Source organism: Morone saxatilis, unplaced genomic scaffold (genome assembly GCF_004916995.1).
Source record: "Morone saxatilis isolate NCDOM2014 unplaced genomic scaffold, NCSU_SB_2.0 Contig5, whole genome shotgun sequence".
Lineage (NCBI taxonomy): Eukaryota > Metazoa > Chordata > Actinopteri > Moronidae > Morone > Morone saxatilis.
The window spans coordinates 4,223,597-4,244,093 of record NW_023340095.1 but is presented as its reverse complement, the minus strand read 5'-3'; the positions used below and the strand labels follow the sequence as shown (position 1 = coordinate 4,244,093).

Genomic DNA, 20,497 nt, shown 5'->3' with positions numbered 1-20,497 from the left:
GCAGGAAGGTATATTTTACATCGGCTGTCTTCAGGGGTTTGTTTACAACCTGTCTGATCGCTCATGTTTTTTGCCCCCATCTGCCCCTAGTGCAACCAGTGTTCCCAGATCCAAGCAATTCAGTTGGTGAGTACAATGTTATTATTACTAAAAGCAATACACTGGAATTTCCCTAGCCTTCCAGACTACAACACACAGCTTATTCAAAGACCAGCACTAATTACCTGCAATAGGACTGAGTTTAGAGCCTTTTGTTACTCATGTTCCAGTGTCCTTATAAAATGTGTCACGAGAAAACACAGATGTGGAGAGACCATGGACACGTGTTTGTCTCCTATAAGTACAGCATATCAGTGAGACTTTCACCCACAGCTCTTTATCTCTGCCAACACCGTACCATGTGCTTTCTTTCACATGAGCATAGTGGCTCCTTTGACCAATTTACCAAATTATAGCCCACTCCTTTAGGAGCGCAGAGGTAGCAAGCATGCTGGGAGTTTCCCCCCTGAGTGGCGAGGATAAACGTAGCCTAAAGCAGGGCCTCTGGGGAAATGACCCAGGGCTAAATATACAGCATCTTTAGAGCTCGAGACACAGCCCATTTAGCTCGGCCCAGCCAGCTCAGCGGGGACAGCAGAGCGGTTAAAATCACCGCTTTGGGTGTGTGAGTGTGGGTGTGAGACAAGGAAAGAGAGAGAGAGTATTACTCCCTGAGAGGAAGCAGACAGCATTGATTGTGAGTGTTGGAATGATTCAGTGTTTACATTCGGTCAGTGAGCCGAGCAGGCAATAACTGATTCTGTATGCGTGTGTGAAAGTGAAAGGAGGAAGGAAAACGCACATTTCTAGTCTCGTAACACTTAAATTATGATTTATAGTTGTATGTACATGATTCTGCATGTGTGATCTTGTGTTTGTTGGGTGTGTGTTCACGCGCTACCCCCTGGCAGAGTGAGTGTCACGAACCACTCATGGGAAGTTCTGCTGTTATTTTTAGCGTATGTCCTTGCGTCTATATGTGTGTGTTAGTCAGACCAAGGGTGTGTGCTGGGTGCCACTCATCTTCTCCTCCACACCTCCCCTCTCCTCCCTCTTTCTTCCCCTGGAAAGCCTTACGCATTTTTAGGACAATTGCTTTCTTTGGAAACCCCTAAAAATGCCGACCATCTGGACTGGCAGCAGAGTGGCCACGCACCAGCTCTACTCATATGTTTACACTGCATTTTGGACAACAGCCCACACTGAGAGCTTAGCGGTCTCAGACATGCCTGGATGTGCTTATGTTTCAACTAAGCTGCCGGAATAATGTAGAAACTTTCATTTCGCTCTGATGAGAAATTATGCAGCATTCCTCGCTGGTAATGACATGAAAAGATGAAAAGTTAAATGCGCAATCTGAAGCCATGTTACACCAAATGATCGTTAAAGGGGCCTTATATTAAGAGAATGAAACATTTCCCAGAACAGAAACTGTATATTTTGAGTTTTCTCATGTACAGTAGGCAACTGAGTCATGTCACAATGAATATTCCCAAAACATTCCAGAGGCCACTTAGCCTGACTGTGGATCAGTCTCAAATTAAATAACATTTGCAAATAAAATTCGGATCTTGTTTTAATCGACTGGGAGCACCAGCTGTTTGGAGTTACATCATCTGGACAGTTCTGTCTCAGGCAACTAGTAACAAAAAGAACATTGTTAAAGTACTTCAATCTGATTGTCTACATGCTGTAGTATTGTGATTTTCCCCTTTGTGACCAACACTTTCCATCACAGGGAGCAAGGCAGGCTGACAGATGTGACACAGGACACCTGTAGAGGTTCCTAGCTCACATGTCTGACAGTGCCTTCTAGTGGGGGAAAACACAAACTGCAGGCCTAGACACTAGTACACATAATGATGCTTCACCTGAAGCCTTTGTCTTTTAATGTAGAATCCATCCATTGTAATTCTCAGCTGCTGAAAACAGCAACAGTCACTCTGAGCTAAGCAGTCTGATGCTTGTTCCTTCAGTGACAGAGCGGAGTGTTGCTGCTTTTTGGAAACGGGTTAAAACTGTGAATGTGTTTGTTTGCCTTCAAAGTAAAAGCACAGCTGTTTGGCAAGAGCCCTAACAAATGTTTTCCCCTCTAGTGGCTGCCTAAAAAGGTAATCATTCTTCTCTGGAGCTGAAGCCACCCCAGAGCCAATTCCAAAACCTGATGCTTGAAAATTACTGAAATGTTTAGTGTCTGGTTCACTGTAGTTGAGTTCAGAATAACAGAATGTTTATATACAGAGTAACACCATTTCATAGGGAGAGGGAAAAAGTGGAAATCAATGCCACTATATTAATATAGTGTTCTAATATTTATATACATAACATGGTAAATATTCAAAATCACATGTAAAATAATCAAACTGTTGTTAAACACGATTATACAAATTCCTTGGAATCATTCATTTGGACAACTGAATTTAGTAAAATCCGTAACAAACTATGGTCGTATTCACAACAATACGGTACTACTTAATGTTGATAAACAATAATATTCACATGGTCCACTCCAGCCCTCCTTCATCAGTCTCAATAACACACCAGCAGAAGGGCACACACGCCAAAGCACACACAAACACATACGCAAACACACAGCTGTTCCTCTCTCATGCTCCATGGTCCTTCATCTGCAGCTTTCACACAGCCATGTCCCAGAAATGTAAACATAGTGCTGAGGAAGGAGGGGCTGTGTAGGCCTGGGTTAGGGTTCGGGTTCGGGTGCCTATTCCTGTTCCCTCCCCTTTGGGGTAGGGGGGCTTCTAAAATGCCAGGGATCCCTTAGGACCAGAGGAGAGGAGAGGAGATGGTCCCTCGCTGTGGGAAAAACCCCTGAGCCGTCTGTGACCCAAAACCACCTCTGACTTCTCTGTGTTTCTCACCCCGCCTGTCAGTGCTCCTACTGATACGGACCCGAGCACTCACTCTGTTATGTAACCAAAAGCCTTTTCCAACATGTGAGACAGGAGGGAGTCTCTGAAGGTAGCTGCCAAGTATTTTTACTCCTTGGTAGAGTGTGTGTGTGCCCGTGTGCACAAACACGCACACACCTACCCAACAAGTCATCTTTTCTCATCCACTCTTAATATTTAAAGTCTTTAAAGTCTGCATATGTCCCAATATGGTAATAGCACAGAAATATGGTGAAAATAACCGAGAGAAAAAAAAGAAAATCAATTGTGCAAGCCTTATCTAGACTATTGTACTCCATCAAAACACTACTGTTTTCATTTCTTTGGCCTAAGTGAACTCATGCATGTGAAATATGAAATGTTCTGTGCATTATGCAATCATTTATTAGTTATAATAATAGACAAGTATCTATGTAATGCAGTTTAATAGGAACCATAGTTTGTATGTCAGTGCTTTCCAAAACACCACTACAAAAATGATTTATAAAAAAAAAAAAAAAATAACTAAAACTAAAAACTAAAATCTGTTCCGGAGCACTGTTTTGTCTGAAAGTGTGAGATGTACCAGCACTCTCCCATTGGTTCCGTCTTGGAACGGAACTGTTAAGTGAAACAACTGAACCGACAATAGGAAACCACACCAAAATGCAAGGGTATAAGGAGGAGGGAGCTGGCACTGATTACTCAAGTTTGGAAAGCCTGACATAACTAACCAAGCTGAGGGTGACCACAGTCTGAACTGATGTCTCTTCATACTGTACTGTGTAACACTGGTAGGGACACTGTCGAGGGTAAATTACAGCTTAGCGTGCAGACCAGTTCATTATTATAATAGGTCATAGTGAATGGGACTGGAATTGTTTTGACTCTGAAACTGTAACACCTAACTTTGTGGGATGACTTCATAAATCTGCAGTTTACAAGCCACTGTTTACTTGTAATTCAGCAATATAAACTGACAAGCTCAGTTATTTTTAACCACATAAATTAAGTGTGTTCACAAGTTACATGTTTGTTTAAGAATGAACAATGGACTTTGTTTCTTAGGAGTGTAACGACTAAACATTTCTTTTCAATAGCACTTCTCAACATAGACAAAACTTTTAATCGTGTCAAACACGATAGAAAAATGCATCGACTTTCCCACTATATTTCACACATAATTCATTTGAGACTGATGAGGAAAAACCTTTTTGACCCAGTACTTGACAAGCTCATTCTATCTTCCCTCCATCTTAGCTGAAGTGGATCCCTGCACACAAGTCCAGTCTTAGGTCTTATGTAATAGACACACACTTGATAATGCTGGATTATCACGTAGCTCACTTAAACACTAACACATGACGCTGGCTCTCCTGGCTCATTATTAAACATGTATTTTATGGTAGTTTGTGCATTCCCAGGGAACCGGGTCTGTACTGTATATCATTACAGGATGCCTGGTTGGTGCTTGTATACACAGCGTAATACAGGACACATCAGGGAAATATGTGTGGTTCTAAACACAGTGCTAATTGGACCACATCTAGACCATCTTTGCCCTGCAGTTACTCATTACTCAGCAATGTCCTGGCCCTGTTCCCCCACTACACAAGACCTATTAAAAAAAGAAGCTGGATGACGTAGGTGTTTATTGGTTTATGGTTTTCTGAGTGTGTGTGCCCATCTTTGCTTGTGAGTGCATGCATTCTTAATGTGTGTTTCTGGGGGGCATGTGTTCAGATGTGGAGTCTACCTCACTAGAATCCCTAATTTCTCTCTCCCTCTTTCTCTATCCACTCATCCAGGCTTTGTGTTTGTGCAAAATAGAACCAATTCCTGGCAGGGCCGGCTCAACATGAGGGCACATCTGAGGAATGCTCCCAGCATGCTTTACAGCACGCCATGCAAGTCCAAGTGCGGGGGTCTGGTTGGGGGTAGTCACTTCTGTCATCATCGCCGTTGGACGGGATCTTCCAACCACACATCATCAGTTACAATAAGCGGGCTGCCAGTTGGCTTCACCTTCCCACAGTGGGCTGTTCATTCATTCCAAACTCACTCTGTAGACTCTCTAGTTAGTAACTAGTGGGTTACTATATTTCAGTCATAATTTCATAATTACAACATGCTGGTGCAGTTAAAATTCTAGTTTCTTATTTCTCAAAAGGCTTCATTCAACTTTTTTAACATATGCAGTAGTACTCCCCAACACCTGTAAACAAACTTTGATGTGTAAAATTGGAAAAAAACAAACCCAAAGTGCCCAGAAAAAGGAAAATTTGAGCATCAACAAGCCACATCTACAAGGTTAAGAGAGACAATCTAAAGTCCCACCTACGAATTGGTCCTTGCGGCAAGATTGTTTAGTCAACAATGTTTCAAAGAGGTTTAGTTGATTATAGTCGGAGCACCTTGGAGACAAGTCAGAGAGTGCAACAGGGAACTGTGAGGCAGTGGAGACACACACACACACACACACACACATACACAGGGACTTCATGCATGCTTTACTTGAATCTTGCAATCAGTACACTTTATCTGAATTCAGTTGTGATAGTTTGTCCACCACCACATCAAGGTGACAAAAAATGTTTTGTAGCATGAGCATAGGGCTGCACAGCTAATAGAAATATTCACAATGGGGAAGCTAACATTTTTTGATTAAATGTCTGTCATTTGGAACAAGTCACTTAAAGACGAAGAAGAAGAAGAAAATATAGACATTTCATTCATTTAAGGTACATTTACAAAAGATATGAACCTTTACAAATAATTTAATAGTAATTTTTTATGTAACTTTCCTTTAGGTAAGTCAATTCAGAAAATGGCATGCAGCACTTGTTATTCTCCATGCTGTGAAAAAGCTGCATGAAAATATCAGATTTTCATTTCATTCAGAATGGAGCATTATCACCCGGTAATAAAATTGTATATTTTGTAACTCGTCCCATCGCAGTGGAATGTCTGGATTCTCTGTCTTTCCAACATTTTTTTCCGACTAAGTTAATATATGGTCGATACTGCAATCAGTCTACACCTGAGTGGGGCAGTAAATCATGTTGGTCTGGCAGTGAGCAAAGGAATTCACCAAACAAGGAGGCTGAGGAGAGCCGGCACACACCTCAGGCTGGAGTACTGCTGCTGGGAATGCTCGCAGACAGGCATGCACACCGGCACGTCCACACACAAACACAAACAGCATCATCCAGTTCCTGTCCCTGAGAGTCACTACCATGGCTGCGCACCAGAAGGGTGACACATATTTTACGCACAAGCAGAATGACTTACTCATCTACGTAATATGTACTAATATAAACTGAATACAGCACAGCAGTTCGAAGCCACAACTCTGTGTAACACTTCAGGTGCATAAACGCAACCTGTGCTGAGTCCATATCTATTTCCCATGCTTTATATTTTTCCAATGACCATACTGACCATCTAGCTGTGTTTGTACGCTATCAGAAAGCCATAGTCGCTGATAGCTTTATCAGGGTTTTTTTTTCTCCCCTCTCTTTGGTGGTAAAGTACATCAACAAATGTTTTATGCCTTAGCTCATCAGCATTTATGAGCACAATCAGCACCTTTAATGCAGGCACAAAAGCCTCTGGGGAGACTCCTGTCGGCAAGCCAAGGAAAAAGGAGATAAAATGAAGGCAGATGCCCTGCGGCTTCTTTTTTCTTCAGCCTTTTGTCCTGCTATCAAAACTGATCATTGATGAAGAACAGAAATATATGATATTCTGTGTTTGAACAACTACACTAACATATATTATCGTGTGTTCTCTCTGACTGCAAATGTGGTCATAAAGAAATTATCATTTTGAAGGTCCTCTGCAGTATTGTGAATACTGCAGTCATTCTCAAGTATACTAAGGACTTTCTAGTTGCAACTTGAAGTTGACTGACATCAGAACAAATGGTCAGAGCTGACAGCAGAGAAGCAATGTTTATGTCAAATGGAGGCCAACAGGTAGTGTGGGAGGGTGTGTTTGTGATGAATGTGTCCAAAGGTGTTCATTCAGAAACCAAAGTGCTCAGGTCCAGAGCAGCCCTTTAACAATGCCCAGAAAACTTAGCCCATGCGGAGCACATCTTAAACAGATGTCTTCATGTAGAAAGCATCTAGTGTGAAAGCATCTGCAGAGGATAATAACATGTTCTTGCTTGATTACTGCCGCTTTTATGAAAGAAAAACAGGACATTTCAAGAAATATTTTCTCTGTGAGCATAGAAAAGTGCAGGGGATATTTTCTTTGGTTTGTCAAGCACCCAAAACCATTTAAATACACAACATATGAGAAAGAGAGTGAGCGAATAATCTCCAAGTCTAACACGGCTTCTAATGCCAATACCAAATAAGGCAACAGAGCAAGCATGTTTTTTATTACCCTTGCAAAATCACTTCATACTCAGACTACGTCCCACTTTGCTCAGTGTTATTTCAACCACCGAATGACGTCATCATGATATAGCAAATTCAAGGACACCTTGACTTATCTGGAGGCTTTTTGTGCCACAGCAACCAAAAGATCCAATGCAATTTTAGCAGAAGAGAGAAAACAACTGCCAAACAATGGTTAGGTCAAGTTAAGCCTGGTTTATTTATATAGCCCTAAATCACAAGTTTGTCTCAGGGGGCCTCCAGATAATGATCCATTATCTGCAATAGCAACTGCCTTGTTAGTGTTGCTGATAGAGGCTGTTACTTTCCAGCGCTGTTTGCAATAATTCTGAACCGCGAAGGACCCAATAATGCCTGCTGAGCACATACAGCATGGAAGCAATTACCAAAACAAAACAAAATTGTTACTTACCAGCTCATAGTTTGTTGCTGGAACACAAGATGAAGACACCTAAAAGCAAAAAATAGAACTGGTTAGTCAGATTGTTGCTTATTTGTAGTTATGTTATCCCAAAAACATTATAAATAGCAACTGTCTTGTAACATGCCTGCATTAATTACATTTAAGTTTTGCATTTAGGTTTTATGGCTTCATATCTTGAAAGTGCACCCAACAGACTTTAGCACGCCACTGATGTTCCATAGACTTATTAGACTTAAAGCTGCACTAATCAATAATGTAAAAAATTACTATGTGTAGTGTGAAAGGGCTCACTTGTAATGATGAACCCACAGACAATTACCACCCAACTCCGCATTTTAACTCGAGAAAATGAGCTAAAAGATGCAAAAAAAATGTGTTTTGTTTCAGTCTCACTGTTTTCATCAACCTCATTTCCAGCAGCAAAATGCTGGTAAACCTGCTTTACAGTACCTGCCCAGCACCAAAGATCCAGCAATAAAATACAGGCAACCATAACAGTGGGATCTGCATTTGTATTTATCACAGTCCCTGTAACATCCAACATCATAAACCTCAGTTTATGCTTCCAACACTGCTGTCTAGTGGTTGGGGGTTTCAACACAAATATCGATACAGTGTATTTGAGAATTAATACAATATCACCAAACAAAAAAAGGTGAAACTATATTTTTGGATATTTTCTTACACTCTTAGTCAGTGGTGGGATCGCTCCAACAGAACTCATGATCTGTCAAGTGCCCGGGCTAATCCGATTACCATCCGACAGTTTCCGTAATCATTCTGTGAGCTCGGAGCAGGCGCATGAGGACTGATGCTGATAAACAGGAAGAATATAATGATGATGGCTTCTAACTGAAGGTTCAAATGAAGATGACTACTTGATGACGATGAAGACAAACAGGATGTCACCACTGATGTTTCCTTCCTGTGCATGTCTGCATTCTGTCCCTTTGTTACTGTTTTCCCATCATTTTTCTGACGCTGCACATGGGGGGAAAAAAAATCTCTACAAACCTAATTTTCCCCAGTTAGCCATGCAGACCACCATCTCTAACAACAAACAATAGCACAGCTTTATGATTCCAGAAGGCCTTTGAGTTGTTTGTATCCTTCATCCTTCTTTTATTACTATCACAAAACTGTATCTGTTTTAGCTTTGAAAGGTTAGACTTCAGGGTTATCACAACGGTTGACCTATGAAAGCACCTTTCATCTTTGCCACTGCGCTAGCACTCTCCTTATCCAAGACTAATTGTGTCATTGCAAGAACACAAGACTTTTGCTCTGTTGGGGTCTGCTTCTTGTTACTGTTGAAGGAAGCACATTCTGCATCTGCCCACAAAAATAAAACGCAGGCCCTCTAGAGCGCGTATCACCATTTTGCCTTTCTAAAAGCTGTGTTATTGGGCTGAAAACTCTTCCTCTATCGTCTCTCCCAATAGTTTCCTCTCTGAGCGCTGCTGAGACAGTTACACACATGTAGAACGTAAAACAGCTTAGTTCAGATAGCAGATTTGAGGTGAGATGCAATGATACCACCATATTGCTATATTTGAATTCTGGCCAACATATGTACTGAGCAGGACTATATTTCTGAATTGGCTCAACATATTTTTGGTATAAACTTATATGGATATACTGTACATGCATTTTTTTTTTATTGTTTTGTTTGTTAATTCAGTTTTCGGCTGTGACAGTTTTCTTGCATAGCCCAGAGGGTCTTCACTAGGGAGGAAGAGTCACCCGATTTGAACATCAGCGGGGAACAGAACTGCCTGATCTCTTTCCCACTTGTTCTTCCTCGTCTTCGTGACATCTGTACATATAAAGTATTTGCATTACTTAATTACACCCACTCTTTTGCACGCTTTCTTTTCTTATCTTTTTCTGACTATTCTTACTTCTATTTATATTTTGAAGTACTTTATTTTTCTGTGGTGGATTTTTTTGTTTTGGATTTGAATAAATTTGTATATTGGTAGTATTTGTATATGTGTATATTTTATGCACCAACTGCACCAGGTCACATTCGTCGTAGGCGTAAAAACCTACTTGGCAATAAACAAAATTCTGATTCTGATTCAATAAGCTAATATTTCCCCTAGACATTGGCCTACTTAATTAATCGATCAGGTTGTAATTCTTACCCCAACCAAGTAATTTGAAACCAAAACTTAACGGACCACTGGATGCCTGCCATTGCGATGTTAGGATGGCTTATTAGGTTCATAAAGTTGAGGATGTGTGAGTCACCTTGGGTCATTACAGTCTTAGTCCTTTTTGTAGCCGTTACCCCATCTGGAATACAGGAATGTTGTCTCTAAACAGGAAATTACCTTTATCAGATTACAAGTTTTAGAAGCAGCTGATACACTGATATGAAAGGAGGCAGTGCCTAGATTTTACACATCCTCCAATACACTGGCTGTAAGTACTTCCATAATACCTTCCTATGGACGCAAAAGTAAGGTAAAGGAAGGATCTTTTTACATATTTCATGGTATCAACATGTTCCTCTGTGACTGCTGTCCGTCACAGTTGCTCAACACGTTGTCCTCTGTATCAACAGCCTACTTGAATGATGGCATCCCAGTGGAATGCGTCTCTGTTTTCGAGAATTTGTCTGGCATGGCGGAGTGTGTCTGAAGTTGACAGGACACTGTATCTCCGTCTGGCTCAAATCACCTCCAATACAAGTTATTCTAACCCTCCCATACCCCCCCTCCAATCCCCCAAACCCCCTTCCTACTCCACCATCCTTATCACTCCATGCACAGCGACATGCCGTTCTTCTCTCAGAGGCCCCGCTCCTTTGGGTGCCCCCCTCCCGCCCTGTCTCCTCAGGCCTGTGTAGTGTTTCCACCTGACGCTGCCTCTGCACTGCAAACTGTTGACAGCTAGTCCACCTGCAGTCAGAAATCACTGAGCAAGTTTGCATGCGCACCAGTAGCCAAGTTACCGCCAGGTTTTTGGAGGATCCCGATTACATGTTTGCTCAAAGAAATCAGAAAATCGTCTTCTGCTGATTTTTTTGAAACTCAACCATGCAAAGAACTTTGTGCAGGGAGGTAGTTAGTAAGAGTAACAACCAATATATTGAATAATGCTACTATTTGTCTTTACTTAGACACTTCAAGTCTGCACACTACACTCCACACAGGTGTTTTCACTTATTTTGCTTGATAACGGCCCTTCTCAGGAGTGCGTAGGCGTGGACAGTGATTGACTGACATCTCCCTCACTCTGTTAGTTTTGGCGTGCCTGTGGGCATTGGACAACTTAACAGACTTATTAGATGTTGGTGACCCCATGTCATTCCTACCAGAGCTCTGCTAAGCTTCAATCTGAGCAGAGGTCTAACATACTACTATGAGTCAATATAATAAACCATAACATTAGATGGACATTGTTAACAGTCTGATTGCTTCTCAAAATCTAAATATATCCTTCAACAATATATTTCTTAACACAGTCCAAACTGACACATTAACAACCCCATGAGCATTTTCTCCTTCAGAAATTATTATGAGGGTGTTGTTGATCAAGGCATAGCATTTAACCCTGTAATAGAGATGCTCAGTGGTCAACATCATACATTTTGTAACTTTGCAGCTATCAAGTGTGAATGTGTGAACCTGTGAAGCAGGGAGCTGAAAAATCTGTTTGTGTGTTACAGAATTAAGCCAATAAAGCACGTGTTTTCTCATGTTGGCACAGCAGGGGCCACAAGGACGACACACAGTCACAGTAATTGGTCCTGGCTCTAGTTTTCCACACCACAATGCAACATTATCTTAAAACACAATCCAATCAAATATCTGCTAGAACACAAACCTTAAAGAATTAAGCTACTTTCACTTGCAAAAATACTGTGGCTGAGTAACTTTTAGAGTAAAGTATCAGAAACCGTTGTCCTGTGTCTAGGTTTTTGATAAACCTTAAGACTTCTTGGTTCATAATTCATCTAGTTGTACCTTGTAGCAACACACCCACAACAATCCAGCCCCAGAGTTATTTTGCTTTTGAGCTGTTAGTCTGAAGGTGCCATTAAGCCACAGATCAATAAACACTGACTGGGCAACCTTTCATTCAAATATTCAACCATCAGATAAAGTGTCTGATACACTGTGAGGAACTAGAGAGTGCATAACATAACACAAAGAGCCACTTCATGAACAAGTCTCCTCTCCAAACATTAAACAGACTCAGACAACTGACATTTAGTTGAATGTCATCTCTAATAAAATGCATATTTTTATTTGTGCTAAACAGACTTAATTATGTTTGAGACAACATCATAGACAAGTAAGCCAACGTCGACAGTGTAATAAAACTTGATGTAAAGGTCAGATTAAATGGCTGTCCATGTCAGAATAGCTCACATTCTCCCTCATGCTAAGTAGTTTCCACTTAATTTTCTGCTGGAGCCAAACTTTGCACTATTGTCGTCTGGTGAAACAGCCACATTGATGGGATATTTGGATGCAGGGGAGCAGCAGTGGGCTAGCCAAAGTGGTAAACAATAGGTGAAAAATAATCCTGACAAAACAACATGATCCATCTGTGAGTTACAGAAACATCTCAATAACTATTGGACAGATTGCTATGAAAGTTGGTACAGATATCCATGGTGTCCACAATGAGTGCTATTTACTTTGGTGATTTTGCTCCTAGTGCTATGAAGTTGGCATTTATGGTTTTTGAGTGAAATGTCTCAAAAACTATTAGATGGAATAACATGAAATTTGATCGGCTACAATTATGTCCCCCCTTAGGATGAATTGTTATAACTTAATTTTTCATATAGAGCCATTATAAAGTCCACATTTCCATTTGTCCAACATTTTGGTTTATGGCTAAATACCTGTAGAACTAATGATATTTTCATCAGCCTTAGCTGCACGCTATCCACAATAAACATATACCATGTCTACCTACCATTGTCACTGTGGACATATTAGCATGCTGATGTTAGCACTTAAAGTTTAGACTCACAGAGTTCATGGCTATCATAGCTGTAGACTCTTAGTCTTGTTTATTTGTACTCTCCACAAATAAGTCAATTATAATGATATATTCTGACTTGTTTAAGTCCATTTTAATGCAACATAATATTAATGCTATCACTAGACAAGATCAGAACAAACCACTGGCCTAAAACCAAACTTTAATGTATACTTTTACATCTGAATCAAGCATGAAAGCAATTGGCTTCTGAATCACGTTTGAAATGAGATGAAACCCTTCACAAAGCCTTTGTCCGTGCTCTGCTGTGCGTGGGGAGGAGGTCTGCCCAGAGTGTGTGTTGATGCTATCGGGAGTATTCAAATGAGTCTAATATAATAAAGAATAATTGTGTTGTTGCATTCCGTACATGCTTGTCCTAATAGCAATAAACAAGGGCCCATTTCCTGCAGACAAAGGTCCATGTCAGACGTCTCTAGCTTGTAGGACAGCGTTCACATGCAGTCGGCTTCCTGCTAGCTACTGACACACTCCAGATACAGTTATGTTATATAACTGATGACAGTCTCCCAGGTCTGAATATGATAATGACCCTCTCTAATGACGTGACCGGTGTAGAGCCTTTAATAAATGATGAATTGATTCATTATTTGAGTAAACAACCCGTAGTAAAATCTCTGCTATGTTTATGTCTCTAAATCTCAAACTTAATGTAGGAAAATCAAACAGCGGAGTGATAAATCATGACAGCGAAAAGCACATTCCAGCTTGACTGAGCAGTGAAACTATTGCCACGCAGGTTAGCTTGTTTCCACAGTGGAAAAGAGCGTGGGGACATGCATTGCAGCTAAAAAGTAAAAAAAAAACTTTCCCCAGCCCACTGAGCTGGCATATAAACACACGGCTGCCCTGAGTGCTTTTATGTTTATCCAGCTCCTTGCATCTGGCACATCCCAGCAGAACTATTCAGTGTGCAAATTCAATTTGTGAGCCGTAACCAGTAACAGAAGGCTTTTCTGCCGCCGTGATGGTGGAGTGTGCCAGAGAGCCGGCCCGTATGGACTTATTGGGATATTATCAAAGAACAAAGGAATGATGGGAGAACTCCAGTCCAAGTGGCCATGCCCTATTACTTTGCGTTTATCGCCTTTTCAATTTCTAATAATTGATTTCTGACAATTTTGATCCATCGACTGTATATATTGACTGATTATTTACTAGAATGTTCACGCTCATTGTGTTTTCATTAACATGTCTCATTCTATCTCTCGGCATCTAAATTCTTTTAGATCTTTTCTTCTGTCTGCCTCCGTCTCTGTGAAAATTATGGCTGTTTCTGTTTTCCTTCAGGGTAAGTTGTGGAAATTCTCAGATTTATTGAGCAGATTGGACTGCAGGACATGTACATGACATAACAGCAGTCTCCAAACACTGTTCCTTGTCTGTGTGGCTGATTTACGTTTCAGAGAATCAGAAACACTTAAGCACTGAGGGCACGTGAGTTTATTTATCTGTTTCTCTTTTGTATGTGTCTTTACACATACTATAAGTACTGCCAGTGTACTTTCTTGTATACAGTAGAAAGCGGCGATGATTAGTCCATTAATAAATTAGTCTATCAACAATAAAATGTTTCTATTCAATTATTTTGATGATCATTTTTGCATTTATTGAGTAAACATTCTCTGGCTACAGCCTCTTTAATGTGATGATTTGTTGCTTTTAGGTTATTGTTATTTACAGGCTAACAATGTGTGTGTGTGTGTGTGTGTGTGTGTGTATAGATGTTGAATATATGAAAGTGTCATGGAACAAGTCTGTGTGTGTGTGTGTGTGTGTGTGTGTGTAAACTTTATAAAGATTAAGACTGACGTCACTGCAGTAGCACATAACCAAGCAGAGATAAAACTGTGATAGATCAAATAAATATGAAGATAAAAACACGTAAAAAAGAACACATACTTTATGTTATTCTGCTTGTGTATGAACAACTAGAGCCCCAGAGGGATTTGACAGCCTCTGTATGTCCCTGCCATGTTTCTTCTCCACGGCCGGGACTCATAGTGGCCCTCTGCCGACTGGAGCGCCTGTTCATTCTCACCCAGTCTTTGTTGGACAGGACTGACGGCGTGGAGAGGGGAGAAGCTACAGCTTGTTTCTTTTGTTCCAAAGTTACAGCGGGGGTCACGTTCCCTTCCCAGGCTCTTTCAGCTAAGAGCCAGTATTTACCAGCACGCTAATTTACACATTCGGCATGGCTCTCACTGTCTGGCACCGGGCCAAGTGGTGGGGAGTGAGGAGAAAAGGGGGGAGGGCGTGGGCGAGAGAAGACGGCAGCTACGAAGGATCAAGGTTGAGAGTGGATGTACGCCCTTTGGCATCAATAGTGAAAGTCTCTTGCTCAGAGGGCTGGTTGTTTTTTCTACTTTTTGAAGTAATTCTGTACTGAAGCGACTTGACATTTTGAGCAAAGTGCCTGTGTGCCATCGTACACAGAGACAGATGAGAGGATCAATATCTATTTTGTCTCTGTATGTACAGTACAGAGAAATGTCTTTGCTCAAAGACAAGAAGTAGGGGAAAACTTCTGCCTCTGTCAAAAGTGAAAAAAAGACTTACAGCATCTCCCCATTTTGTATCTTAGTGACACTGTTAAGATGAAAATATTTTTCCACATGATGTCATTGGACATCTGCTCACTCGCAGTTAGAAACCAGTGTACAGGCATGCACACATATAAACAGAACAAGTCAGGCAGAAGAGACTTAAACAGAAAAGAGCCATAGGAATGACTATAAGCCAAAGAAAGTGCAGTATGTCAGGGCAAAAAGTAAAGATCCCTTCTAGATGTGCTTTAAGACATAAAAAAATAATAATAATAATAATAATAAAATAATAATATAATATAATAATTTGCATCTGATGGTTTCTTCACACAAAAGTTAAATTACCAGAGCTTCCCATCTCAGTTGTGTAAGATGCATACTGGACCACAACTGGCTTCCAAACTAGTTGTAATGTCACAAATCATCTCATATGTACATATATATACATATGTTAAACTGAGATTTAAGGTGTGGGCAAAGAAAATTTCCCCCTTGAGTAGACGAATGTGAAAACAGCCTCTTAGTGTCAAACTCTGCACAACATCATTCTGCTCAGCTCAAACATCCAAGTGAAGTAACAATAAGCAAAACATATTTTTTGAGTGGAAGGGGGACTATAAAGTTTATTCTACCCTTAAACCACAGTACTGACTGCCAGGTCAGAAACGAGTCCTAAAAATGAAATATTTTGATGTATGCCTTCCACTGTACCCCTATATACACAGAAAAATAACCACATAATATGATATTGTGGTTATTATAGTTATTGTGGTGACTGTGAGCACTAATATTTAACATGGCAGAGTGCAGGGTTTGCCACAGTCTCAACCATAATCTTATATCACTGTGGCTCTTAAAGACAGACAAAAGAGATGGGATGTAGTGGACAAAAACAATCTCACCACAAGTTCCATTTAGTAGCTGTTCTGGAGCTTTTAATAATATCACATTATCTTTATCGGCAGCCAGTTGCCATAGAATTAAATGTACTGTTCAAATCACCATTTTTCCTTAATGACAACTGGACAACTTGCAGATGAAGATCATGTGATATTATTTTCTCCAGAACAGCTAATTTTGTGGAGACATTACTTACACCTATTTTTTTCCTAAAATCAAGGACTTTCAATTTTACTACTGGGTTCAGTATGTGCTGTTTAAATGAATCTTTCTAGACTTTGGATGAGGAGTGCCTAAGTCAGGACGGGAGGCATTGTCGGGAGGGAAATTGGACAAGCTGAGGCGAGCCTGTGTCAACCACGCTGACATTCAGCACAACGCGACAAGATGAGCTGTTAGCATATAACTCGGGAAAACGGCCCCTTTGGAGGGAAGGTATTACAGACTTATGTTAACATGCAAGGATCTTACTGCCACACTAACTCACCCTCACACCCACTCACCTTTCTGTATCTAATGACAGATGTTTGGGCAGGTTAGGGTTTCACAATTAATCCCGCCAAAGTTTCTCTCTGTCTTTCTCGTCACCTCCTACTCCTCTGCCTCCTTTATCTCCTTCTGTTTCATCTCCTTTTTTTGCACAAAATGGTTTTCCTCAGCTATCGACAGTGAATGTGGGAAATTTTAGATTATGTAAGAATTAACTGTGATGTTCTCTCTTTGCTCAGTGGTGTTTAGTACACAATCACTCACCAGTTCTTAGATTCAATATGCATTTGAATTCTACAGAAATAATATTGATACATTCTTAGATCTGCATAACAACTCCTGCAAGCATTAATCACTGCTGCACTGTGTTTCCAGCACAAATATTACTATAATAAATATTAATAATATGTCTCAAAAGGGGGAAACAAATCAACACTGCCATTAGCAGCTCATAAACAAGCTTGACAAAACTATCAAGGCCATAAAATTTTGATTTCCAGACTTTACTCAGAAGTTAAAATAAGTCTTCACAACCTTCTTTTGATGACAAAATGTCCATGTGGATAACAGAGAACACAATCATTTATAGAAATATTCAACATGCAGATACATAAATCTTGACTACCATCCAAAACATAGAAACTTAGTTAAAATTGTGTGCAAAGTGCAAAAAAACGAAATCTTACATTTTAAGGTAAGAAAAAAGAAGCGACACATTAATACTGTACACAAGCTGTTTAGGGCCAGTCTCCTCAACTTTTAGCACACCAGTCGTTAAATCTCAGCTGCTTAGAGAGATTCGGGAACCTGGCACTGATGTTTCCTGTCTTTCATTTCGAGGCCAAGCCCCCTTCCCCATCAATCAGCCATGAAAAGAAAACAACAATATGAGCACTTTCTGGCAAAAGTAAGGAAACAGGTCTGCTTTCTATAAACATTCCTCAGAGAGACATGAAGGCTTGATAAGAAAAAAAAAAAAAAAAGAAAACAACCTCTCCACCCTCTCGGTCGACTGCTGGCACACACACACACACCTACACACACACAGACACACACCTACACACACACACACACGGCACATACTTCACATAGTGTTCACATGGATGCTCAGTCATATGGAAACAAACCACCCTGTTTTTAATTAATTTAAGTGAATGTGAATCAGAGCTAACTAATTTCACGCTTTGTACATCATCTTAATAAAACTTCTGAATGATGAATAAATCATTTTATTGGGTAACATAGTAATTGTGAAGATTTATTTAAAAGGGATAAGGAGTTTAGGATTTTGGAAATGGTAATTATGGTCATTACAGCCAAGTCCTAAAATGTTATGAAATTCAATGATGAAAAAAATGCTTAAACCAGTTAGTTTAGGTGGCTGTTCCACTGCTTTCCAACAACCTCTGATGAAAGTTGTGGCTTTTAGAGCACAGCCAGGAGCGCCTCTCCAAATAGCCCGTTAATCTTAAAAAGAAGCTGTGTGCAGTGATGTAATATGTGACCACAGAGGTTAAAAAAGACGGCATCTTGTCAAAGTCCATTAAATTCATGTCGAAGAATTAAAGTCAACAAAACGGTCTTGCGTGGGGTTGAAGGTGAAATCCTTAAACATGACATCATGAACTTGTCTCTCTTGTGCCTCCTGAACAAACACAGAGATACGTCGAAACTGGAACTGGGCCTGTGGTGCAGGTTAGCTCACAAAGATACCATGAGAGTACAGTATTGTAGTCTATTCTGTAGGCTCTTTTTTTTTAAAGATGCTTTTTTTTGATTAGACAGGTGAAGATAGACAGGAAACGGGGAGGGCAAAAGGGCGACATGCGGCAAAAGGGAATTGAACTTCCATACTGTTGGGTTCCAAACTGATACAAAGGTGTCTTTATGGTTCTGTAACATAAGAAAAATGATTCGGCTCAGTAGCTTCCAAAGCAAAGATTTACGTCCATATGACTCAAAGTTTACCAGTTGGAGGGGCACTGATCTCAAACAGAAACTCTCAACCAACGCACAACATTCCAATCCTTGAATCTGAGGGCATCAGGGCATCGATTGTTGAATAAATCTATAGATCTGCAAACTCAAAACTCTCCACATGGACTTAAAAAGCCTTGGCTGAGTTTCATTGGAGGAGCCACATTCAATAAGAATCATGTTGCTTTGAAGCAAAAAGAGGTCTGTGTTTGTGAGAAGGAGCCCTGCAAGGGTCAAATAAGGCTCTCTATATTTACACCAATATTATGTTCTCTACTACAACTATAACGCGATAAGGAGACAGCGTATAGCCATTGGTTTGTGTTTGGAAACTGATAGGTAAGCCAACAAGCAAACAAGTCATTTGGTGATCAAGAACGTAAAGCTGCTTGTCAAAGACTGGGAATGTTTCGTTTGTTTTCTTTTTAAATACGTCCCTTGACTACGAAAATGCAAACGCTGCTTTAGAAAGGGCCATTATACCAGGCTTTAAGCTTGATTGCATGGAGTCATTTAAAAGATTAGCCGTCATTAAAAGTTTCACTGTAATGTTCCTCTTTTTAGGGGTATTATAAGGAGTTCCTCTATTTAAGGGGTATTAGACCGCAAGGGTCTATAGAAAGCTTTGGTCTGAGTGTGCTGGCACCAGTTATCACTGAAGGACAATTGGGGAGAAACGGGGATTGTGGGTGAGTGGTTTCATTTAGAGTGGAGCTTGAGTGCTAGAAACTTTCTACCCAAAACGTCTGAAATACAAACCTGATTTTGATGCATGATTTTGGTCAGCGCATGTTTGGTTTATAGCGCAAAATAAAACCAAACAATTAAACTGAAAACATTACGTCAGTTCTGAGTGAATGAATGGCCATTATTTGGTCCAAGTTGGTGGGCTTTGTGGCGTCTTAGTGGTACTGAGCTGTTACAGCTTCAAAACAGTAAATTCTAAAAGGGATCCACTGTTCATTTTACCTGCAACATTAGTCTCCGGTTATGTTCCTTCATACACTCTTTAAACGCCTTCCTCTGGGCCTACGGCAGCAGCTTGTCATGTATGCCAGACAACCTGTAAGTAACTACCATAAGTGACGCCCTTGAAAAAAAATGAAGCTTTTACTGAACCCTCATTGGATGCTATTAATTATACTAAAAGCCCAAGAGTAAGGCACGATGCTTTGGCACAGCTATAGATTATTTATGTTGCTAATGTATTGCAGGTTCACCGTATGTGCCAGGATTCAGTCCAGAGGACAAAGGGTATAAATAAATTGCTGTGCACACATTACGGTATTTTGTGAGGAGATTATAATAATTCCAACGATGCAACATAATTTGTATTACATTAGACGGGATGTGTATCAAGCCATGTATTGATTTATCTTAACATTGAGTGGATGTTAAAGTTGTCTCACTTGCTCACATTTCAATGTACCTTCATGCCCTTGAATCAAGGGCCAGTGCCAAGTTTTATATCCATTCATCCATTTTTGAATGGTGAGGTGAGGAAAGAAGTGGTGGTCTGTGTGGTGTTGTGAATTGAAACAAGGAGTTTTTAAGACAGACATTCATCAAACACAAGTCCTTTTCACAGTCAGATTGTGTTCTGTATCAATGACAGAAATAATAATAAAAAAGCCCCAAAATGTTCTCTTCAAGAGGTTGAGCTGTGTCTGAAACACAGATACACACACACCGAGCAAGGATTACATCAGCAGAGAAGCATGAGAATTCATGCTGGTGGTTTTATATGGTCATGGACCACTGCCTTATCCCTAATCCCAGATATACACACACACACACACA

The 20,497-nt window shown here is 40.4% G+C and overlaps 1 protein-coding gene across 10 annotated transcripts in view; it reads right to left on the bottom strand.

The window, feature by feature from the left end:
* tns1b (tensin 1b) overlaps positions 1-20,497 on the bottom strand; it is a 158,518-nt gene that overhangs the window by 63,369 nt on the left and 74,652 nt on the right. For all 10 annotated transcript variants that reach the window (XM_035676528.1, XM_035676533.1, XM_035676534.1 and 7 more), the window contains exon 4: positions 7,749-7,787. In XM_035676528.1, coding sequence (XP_035532421.1) covers positions 7,749-7,787 — 39 coding nt within the window. The remainder of the gene's footprint in view (positions 1-7,748; positions 7,788-20,497) is intronic.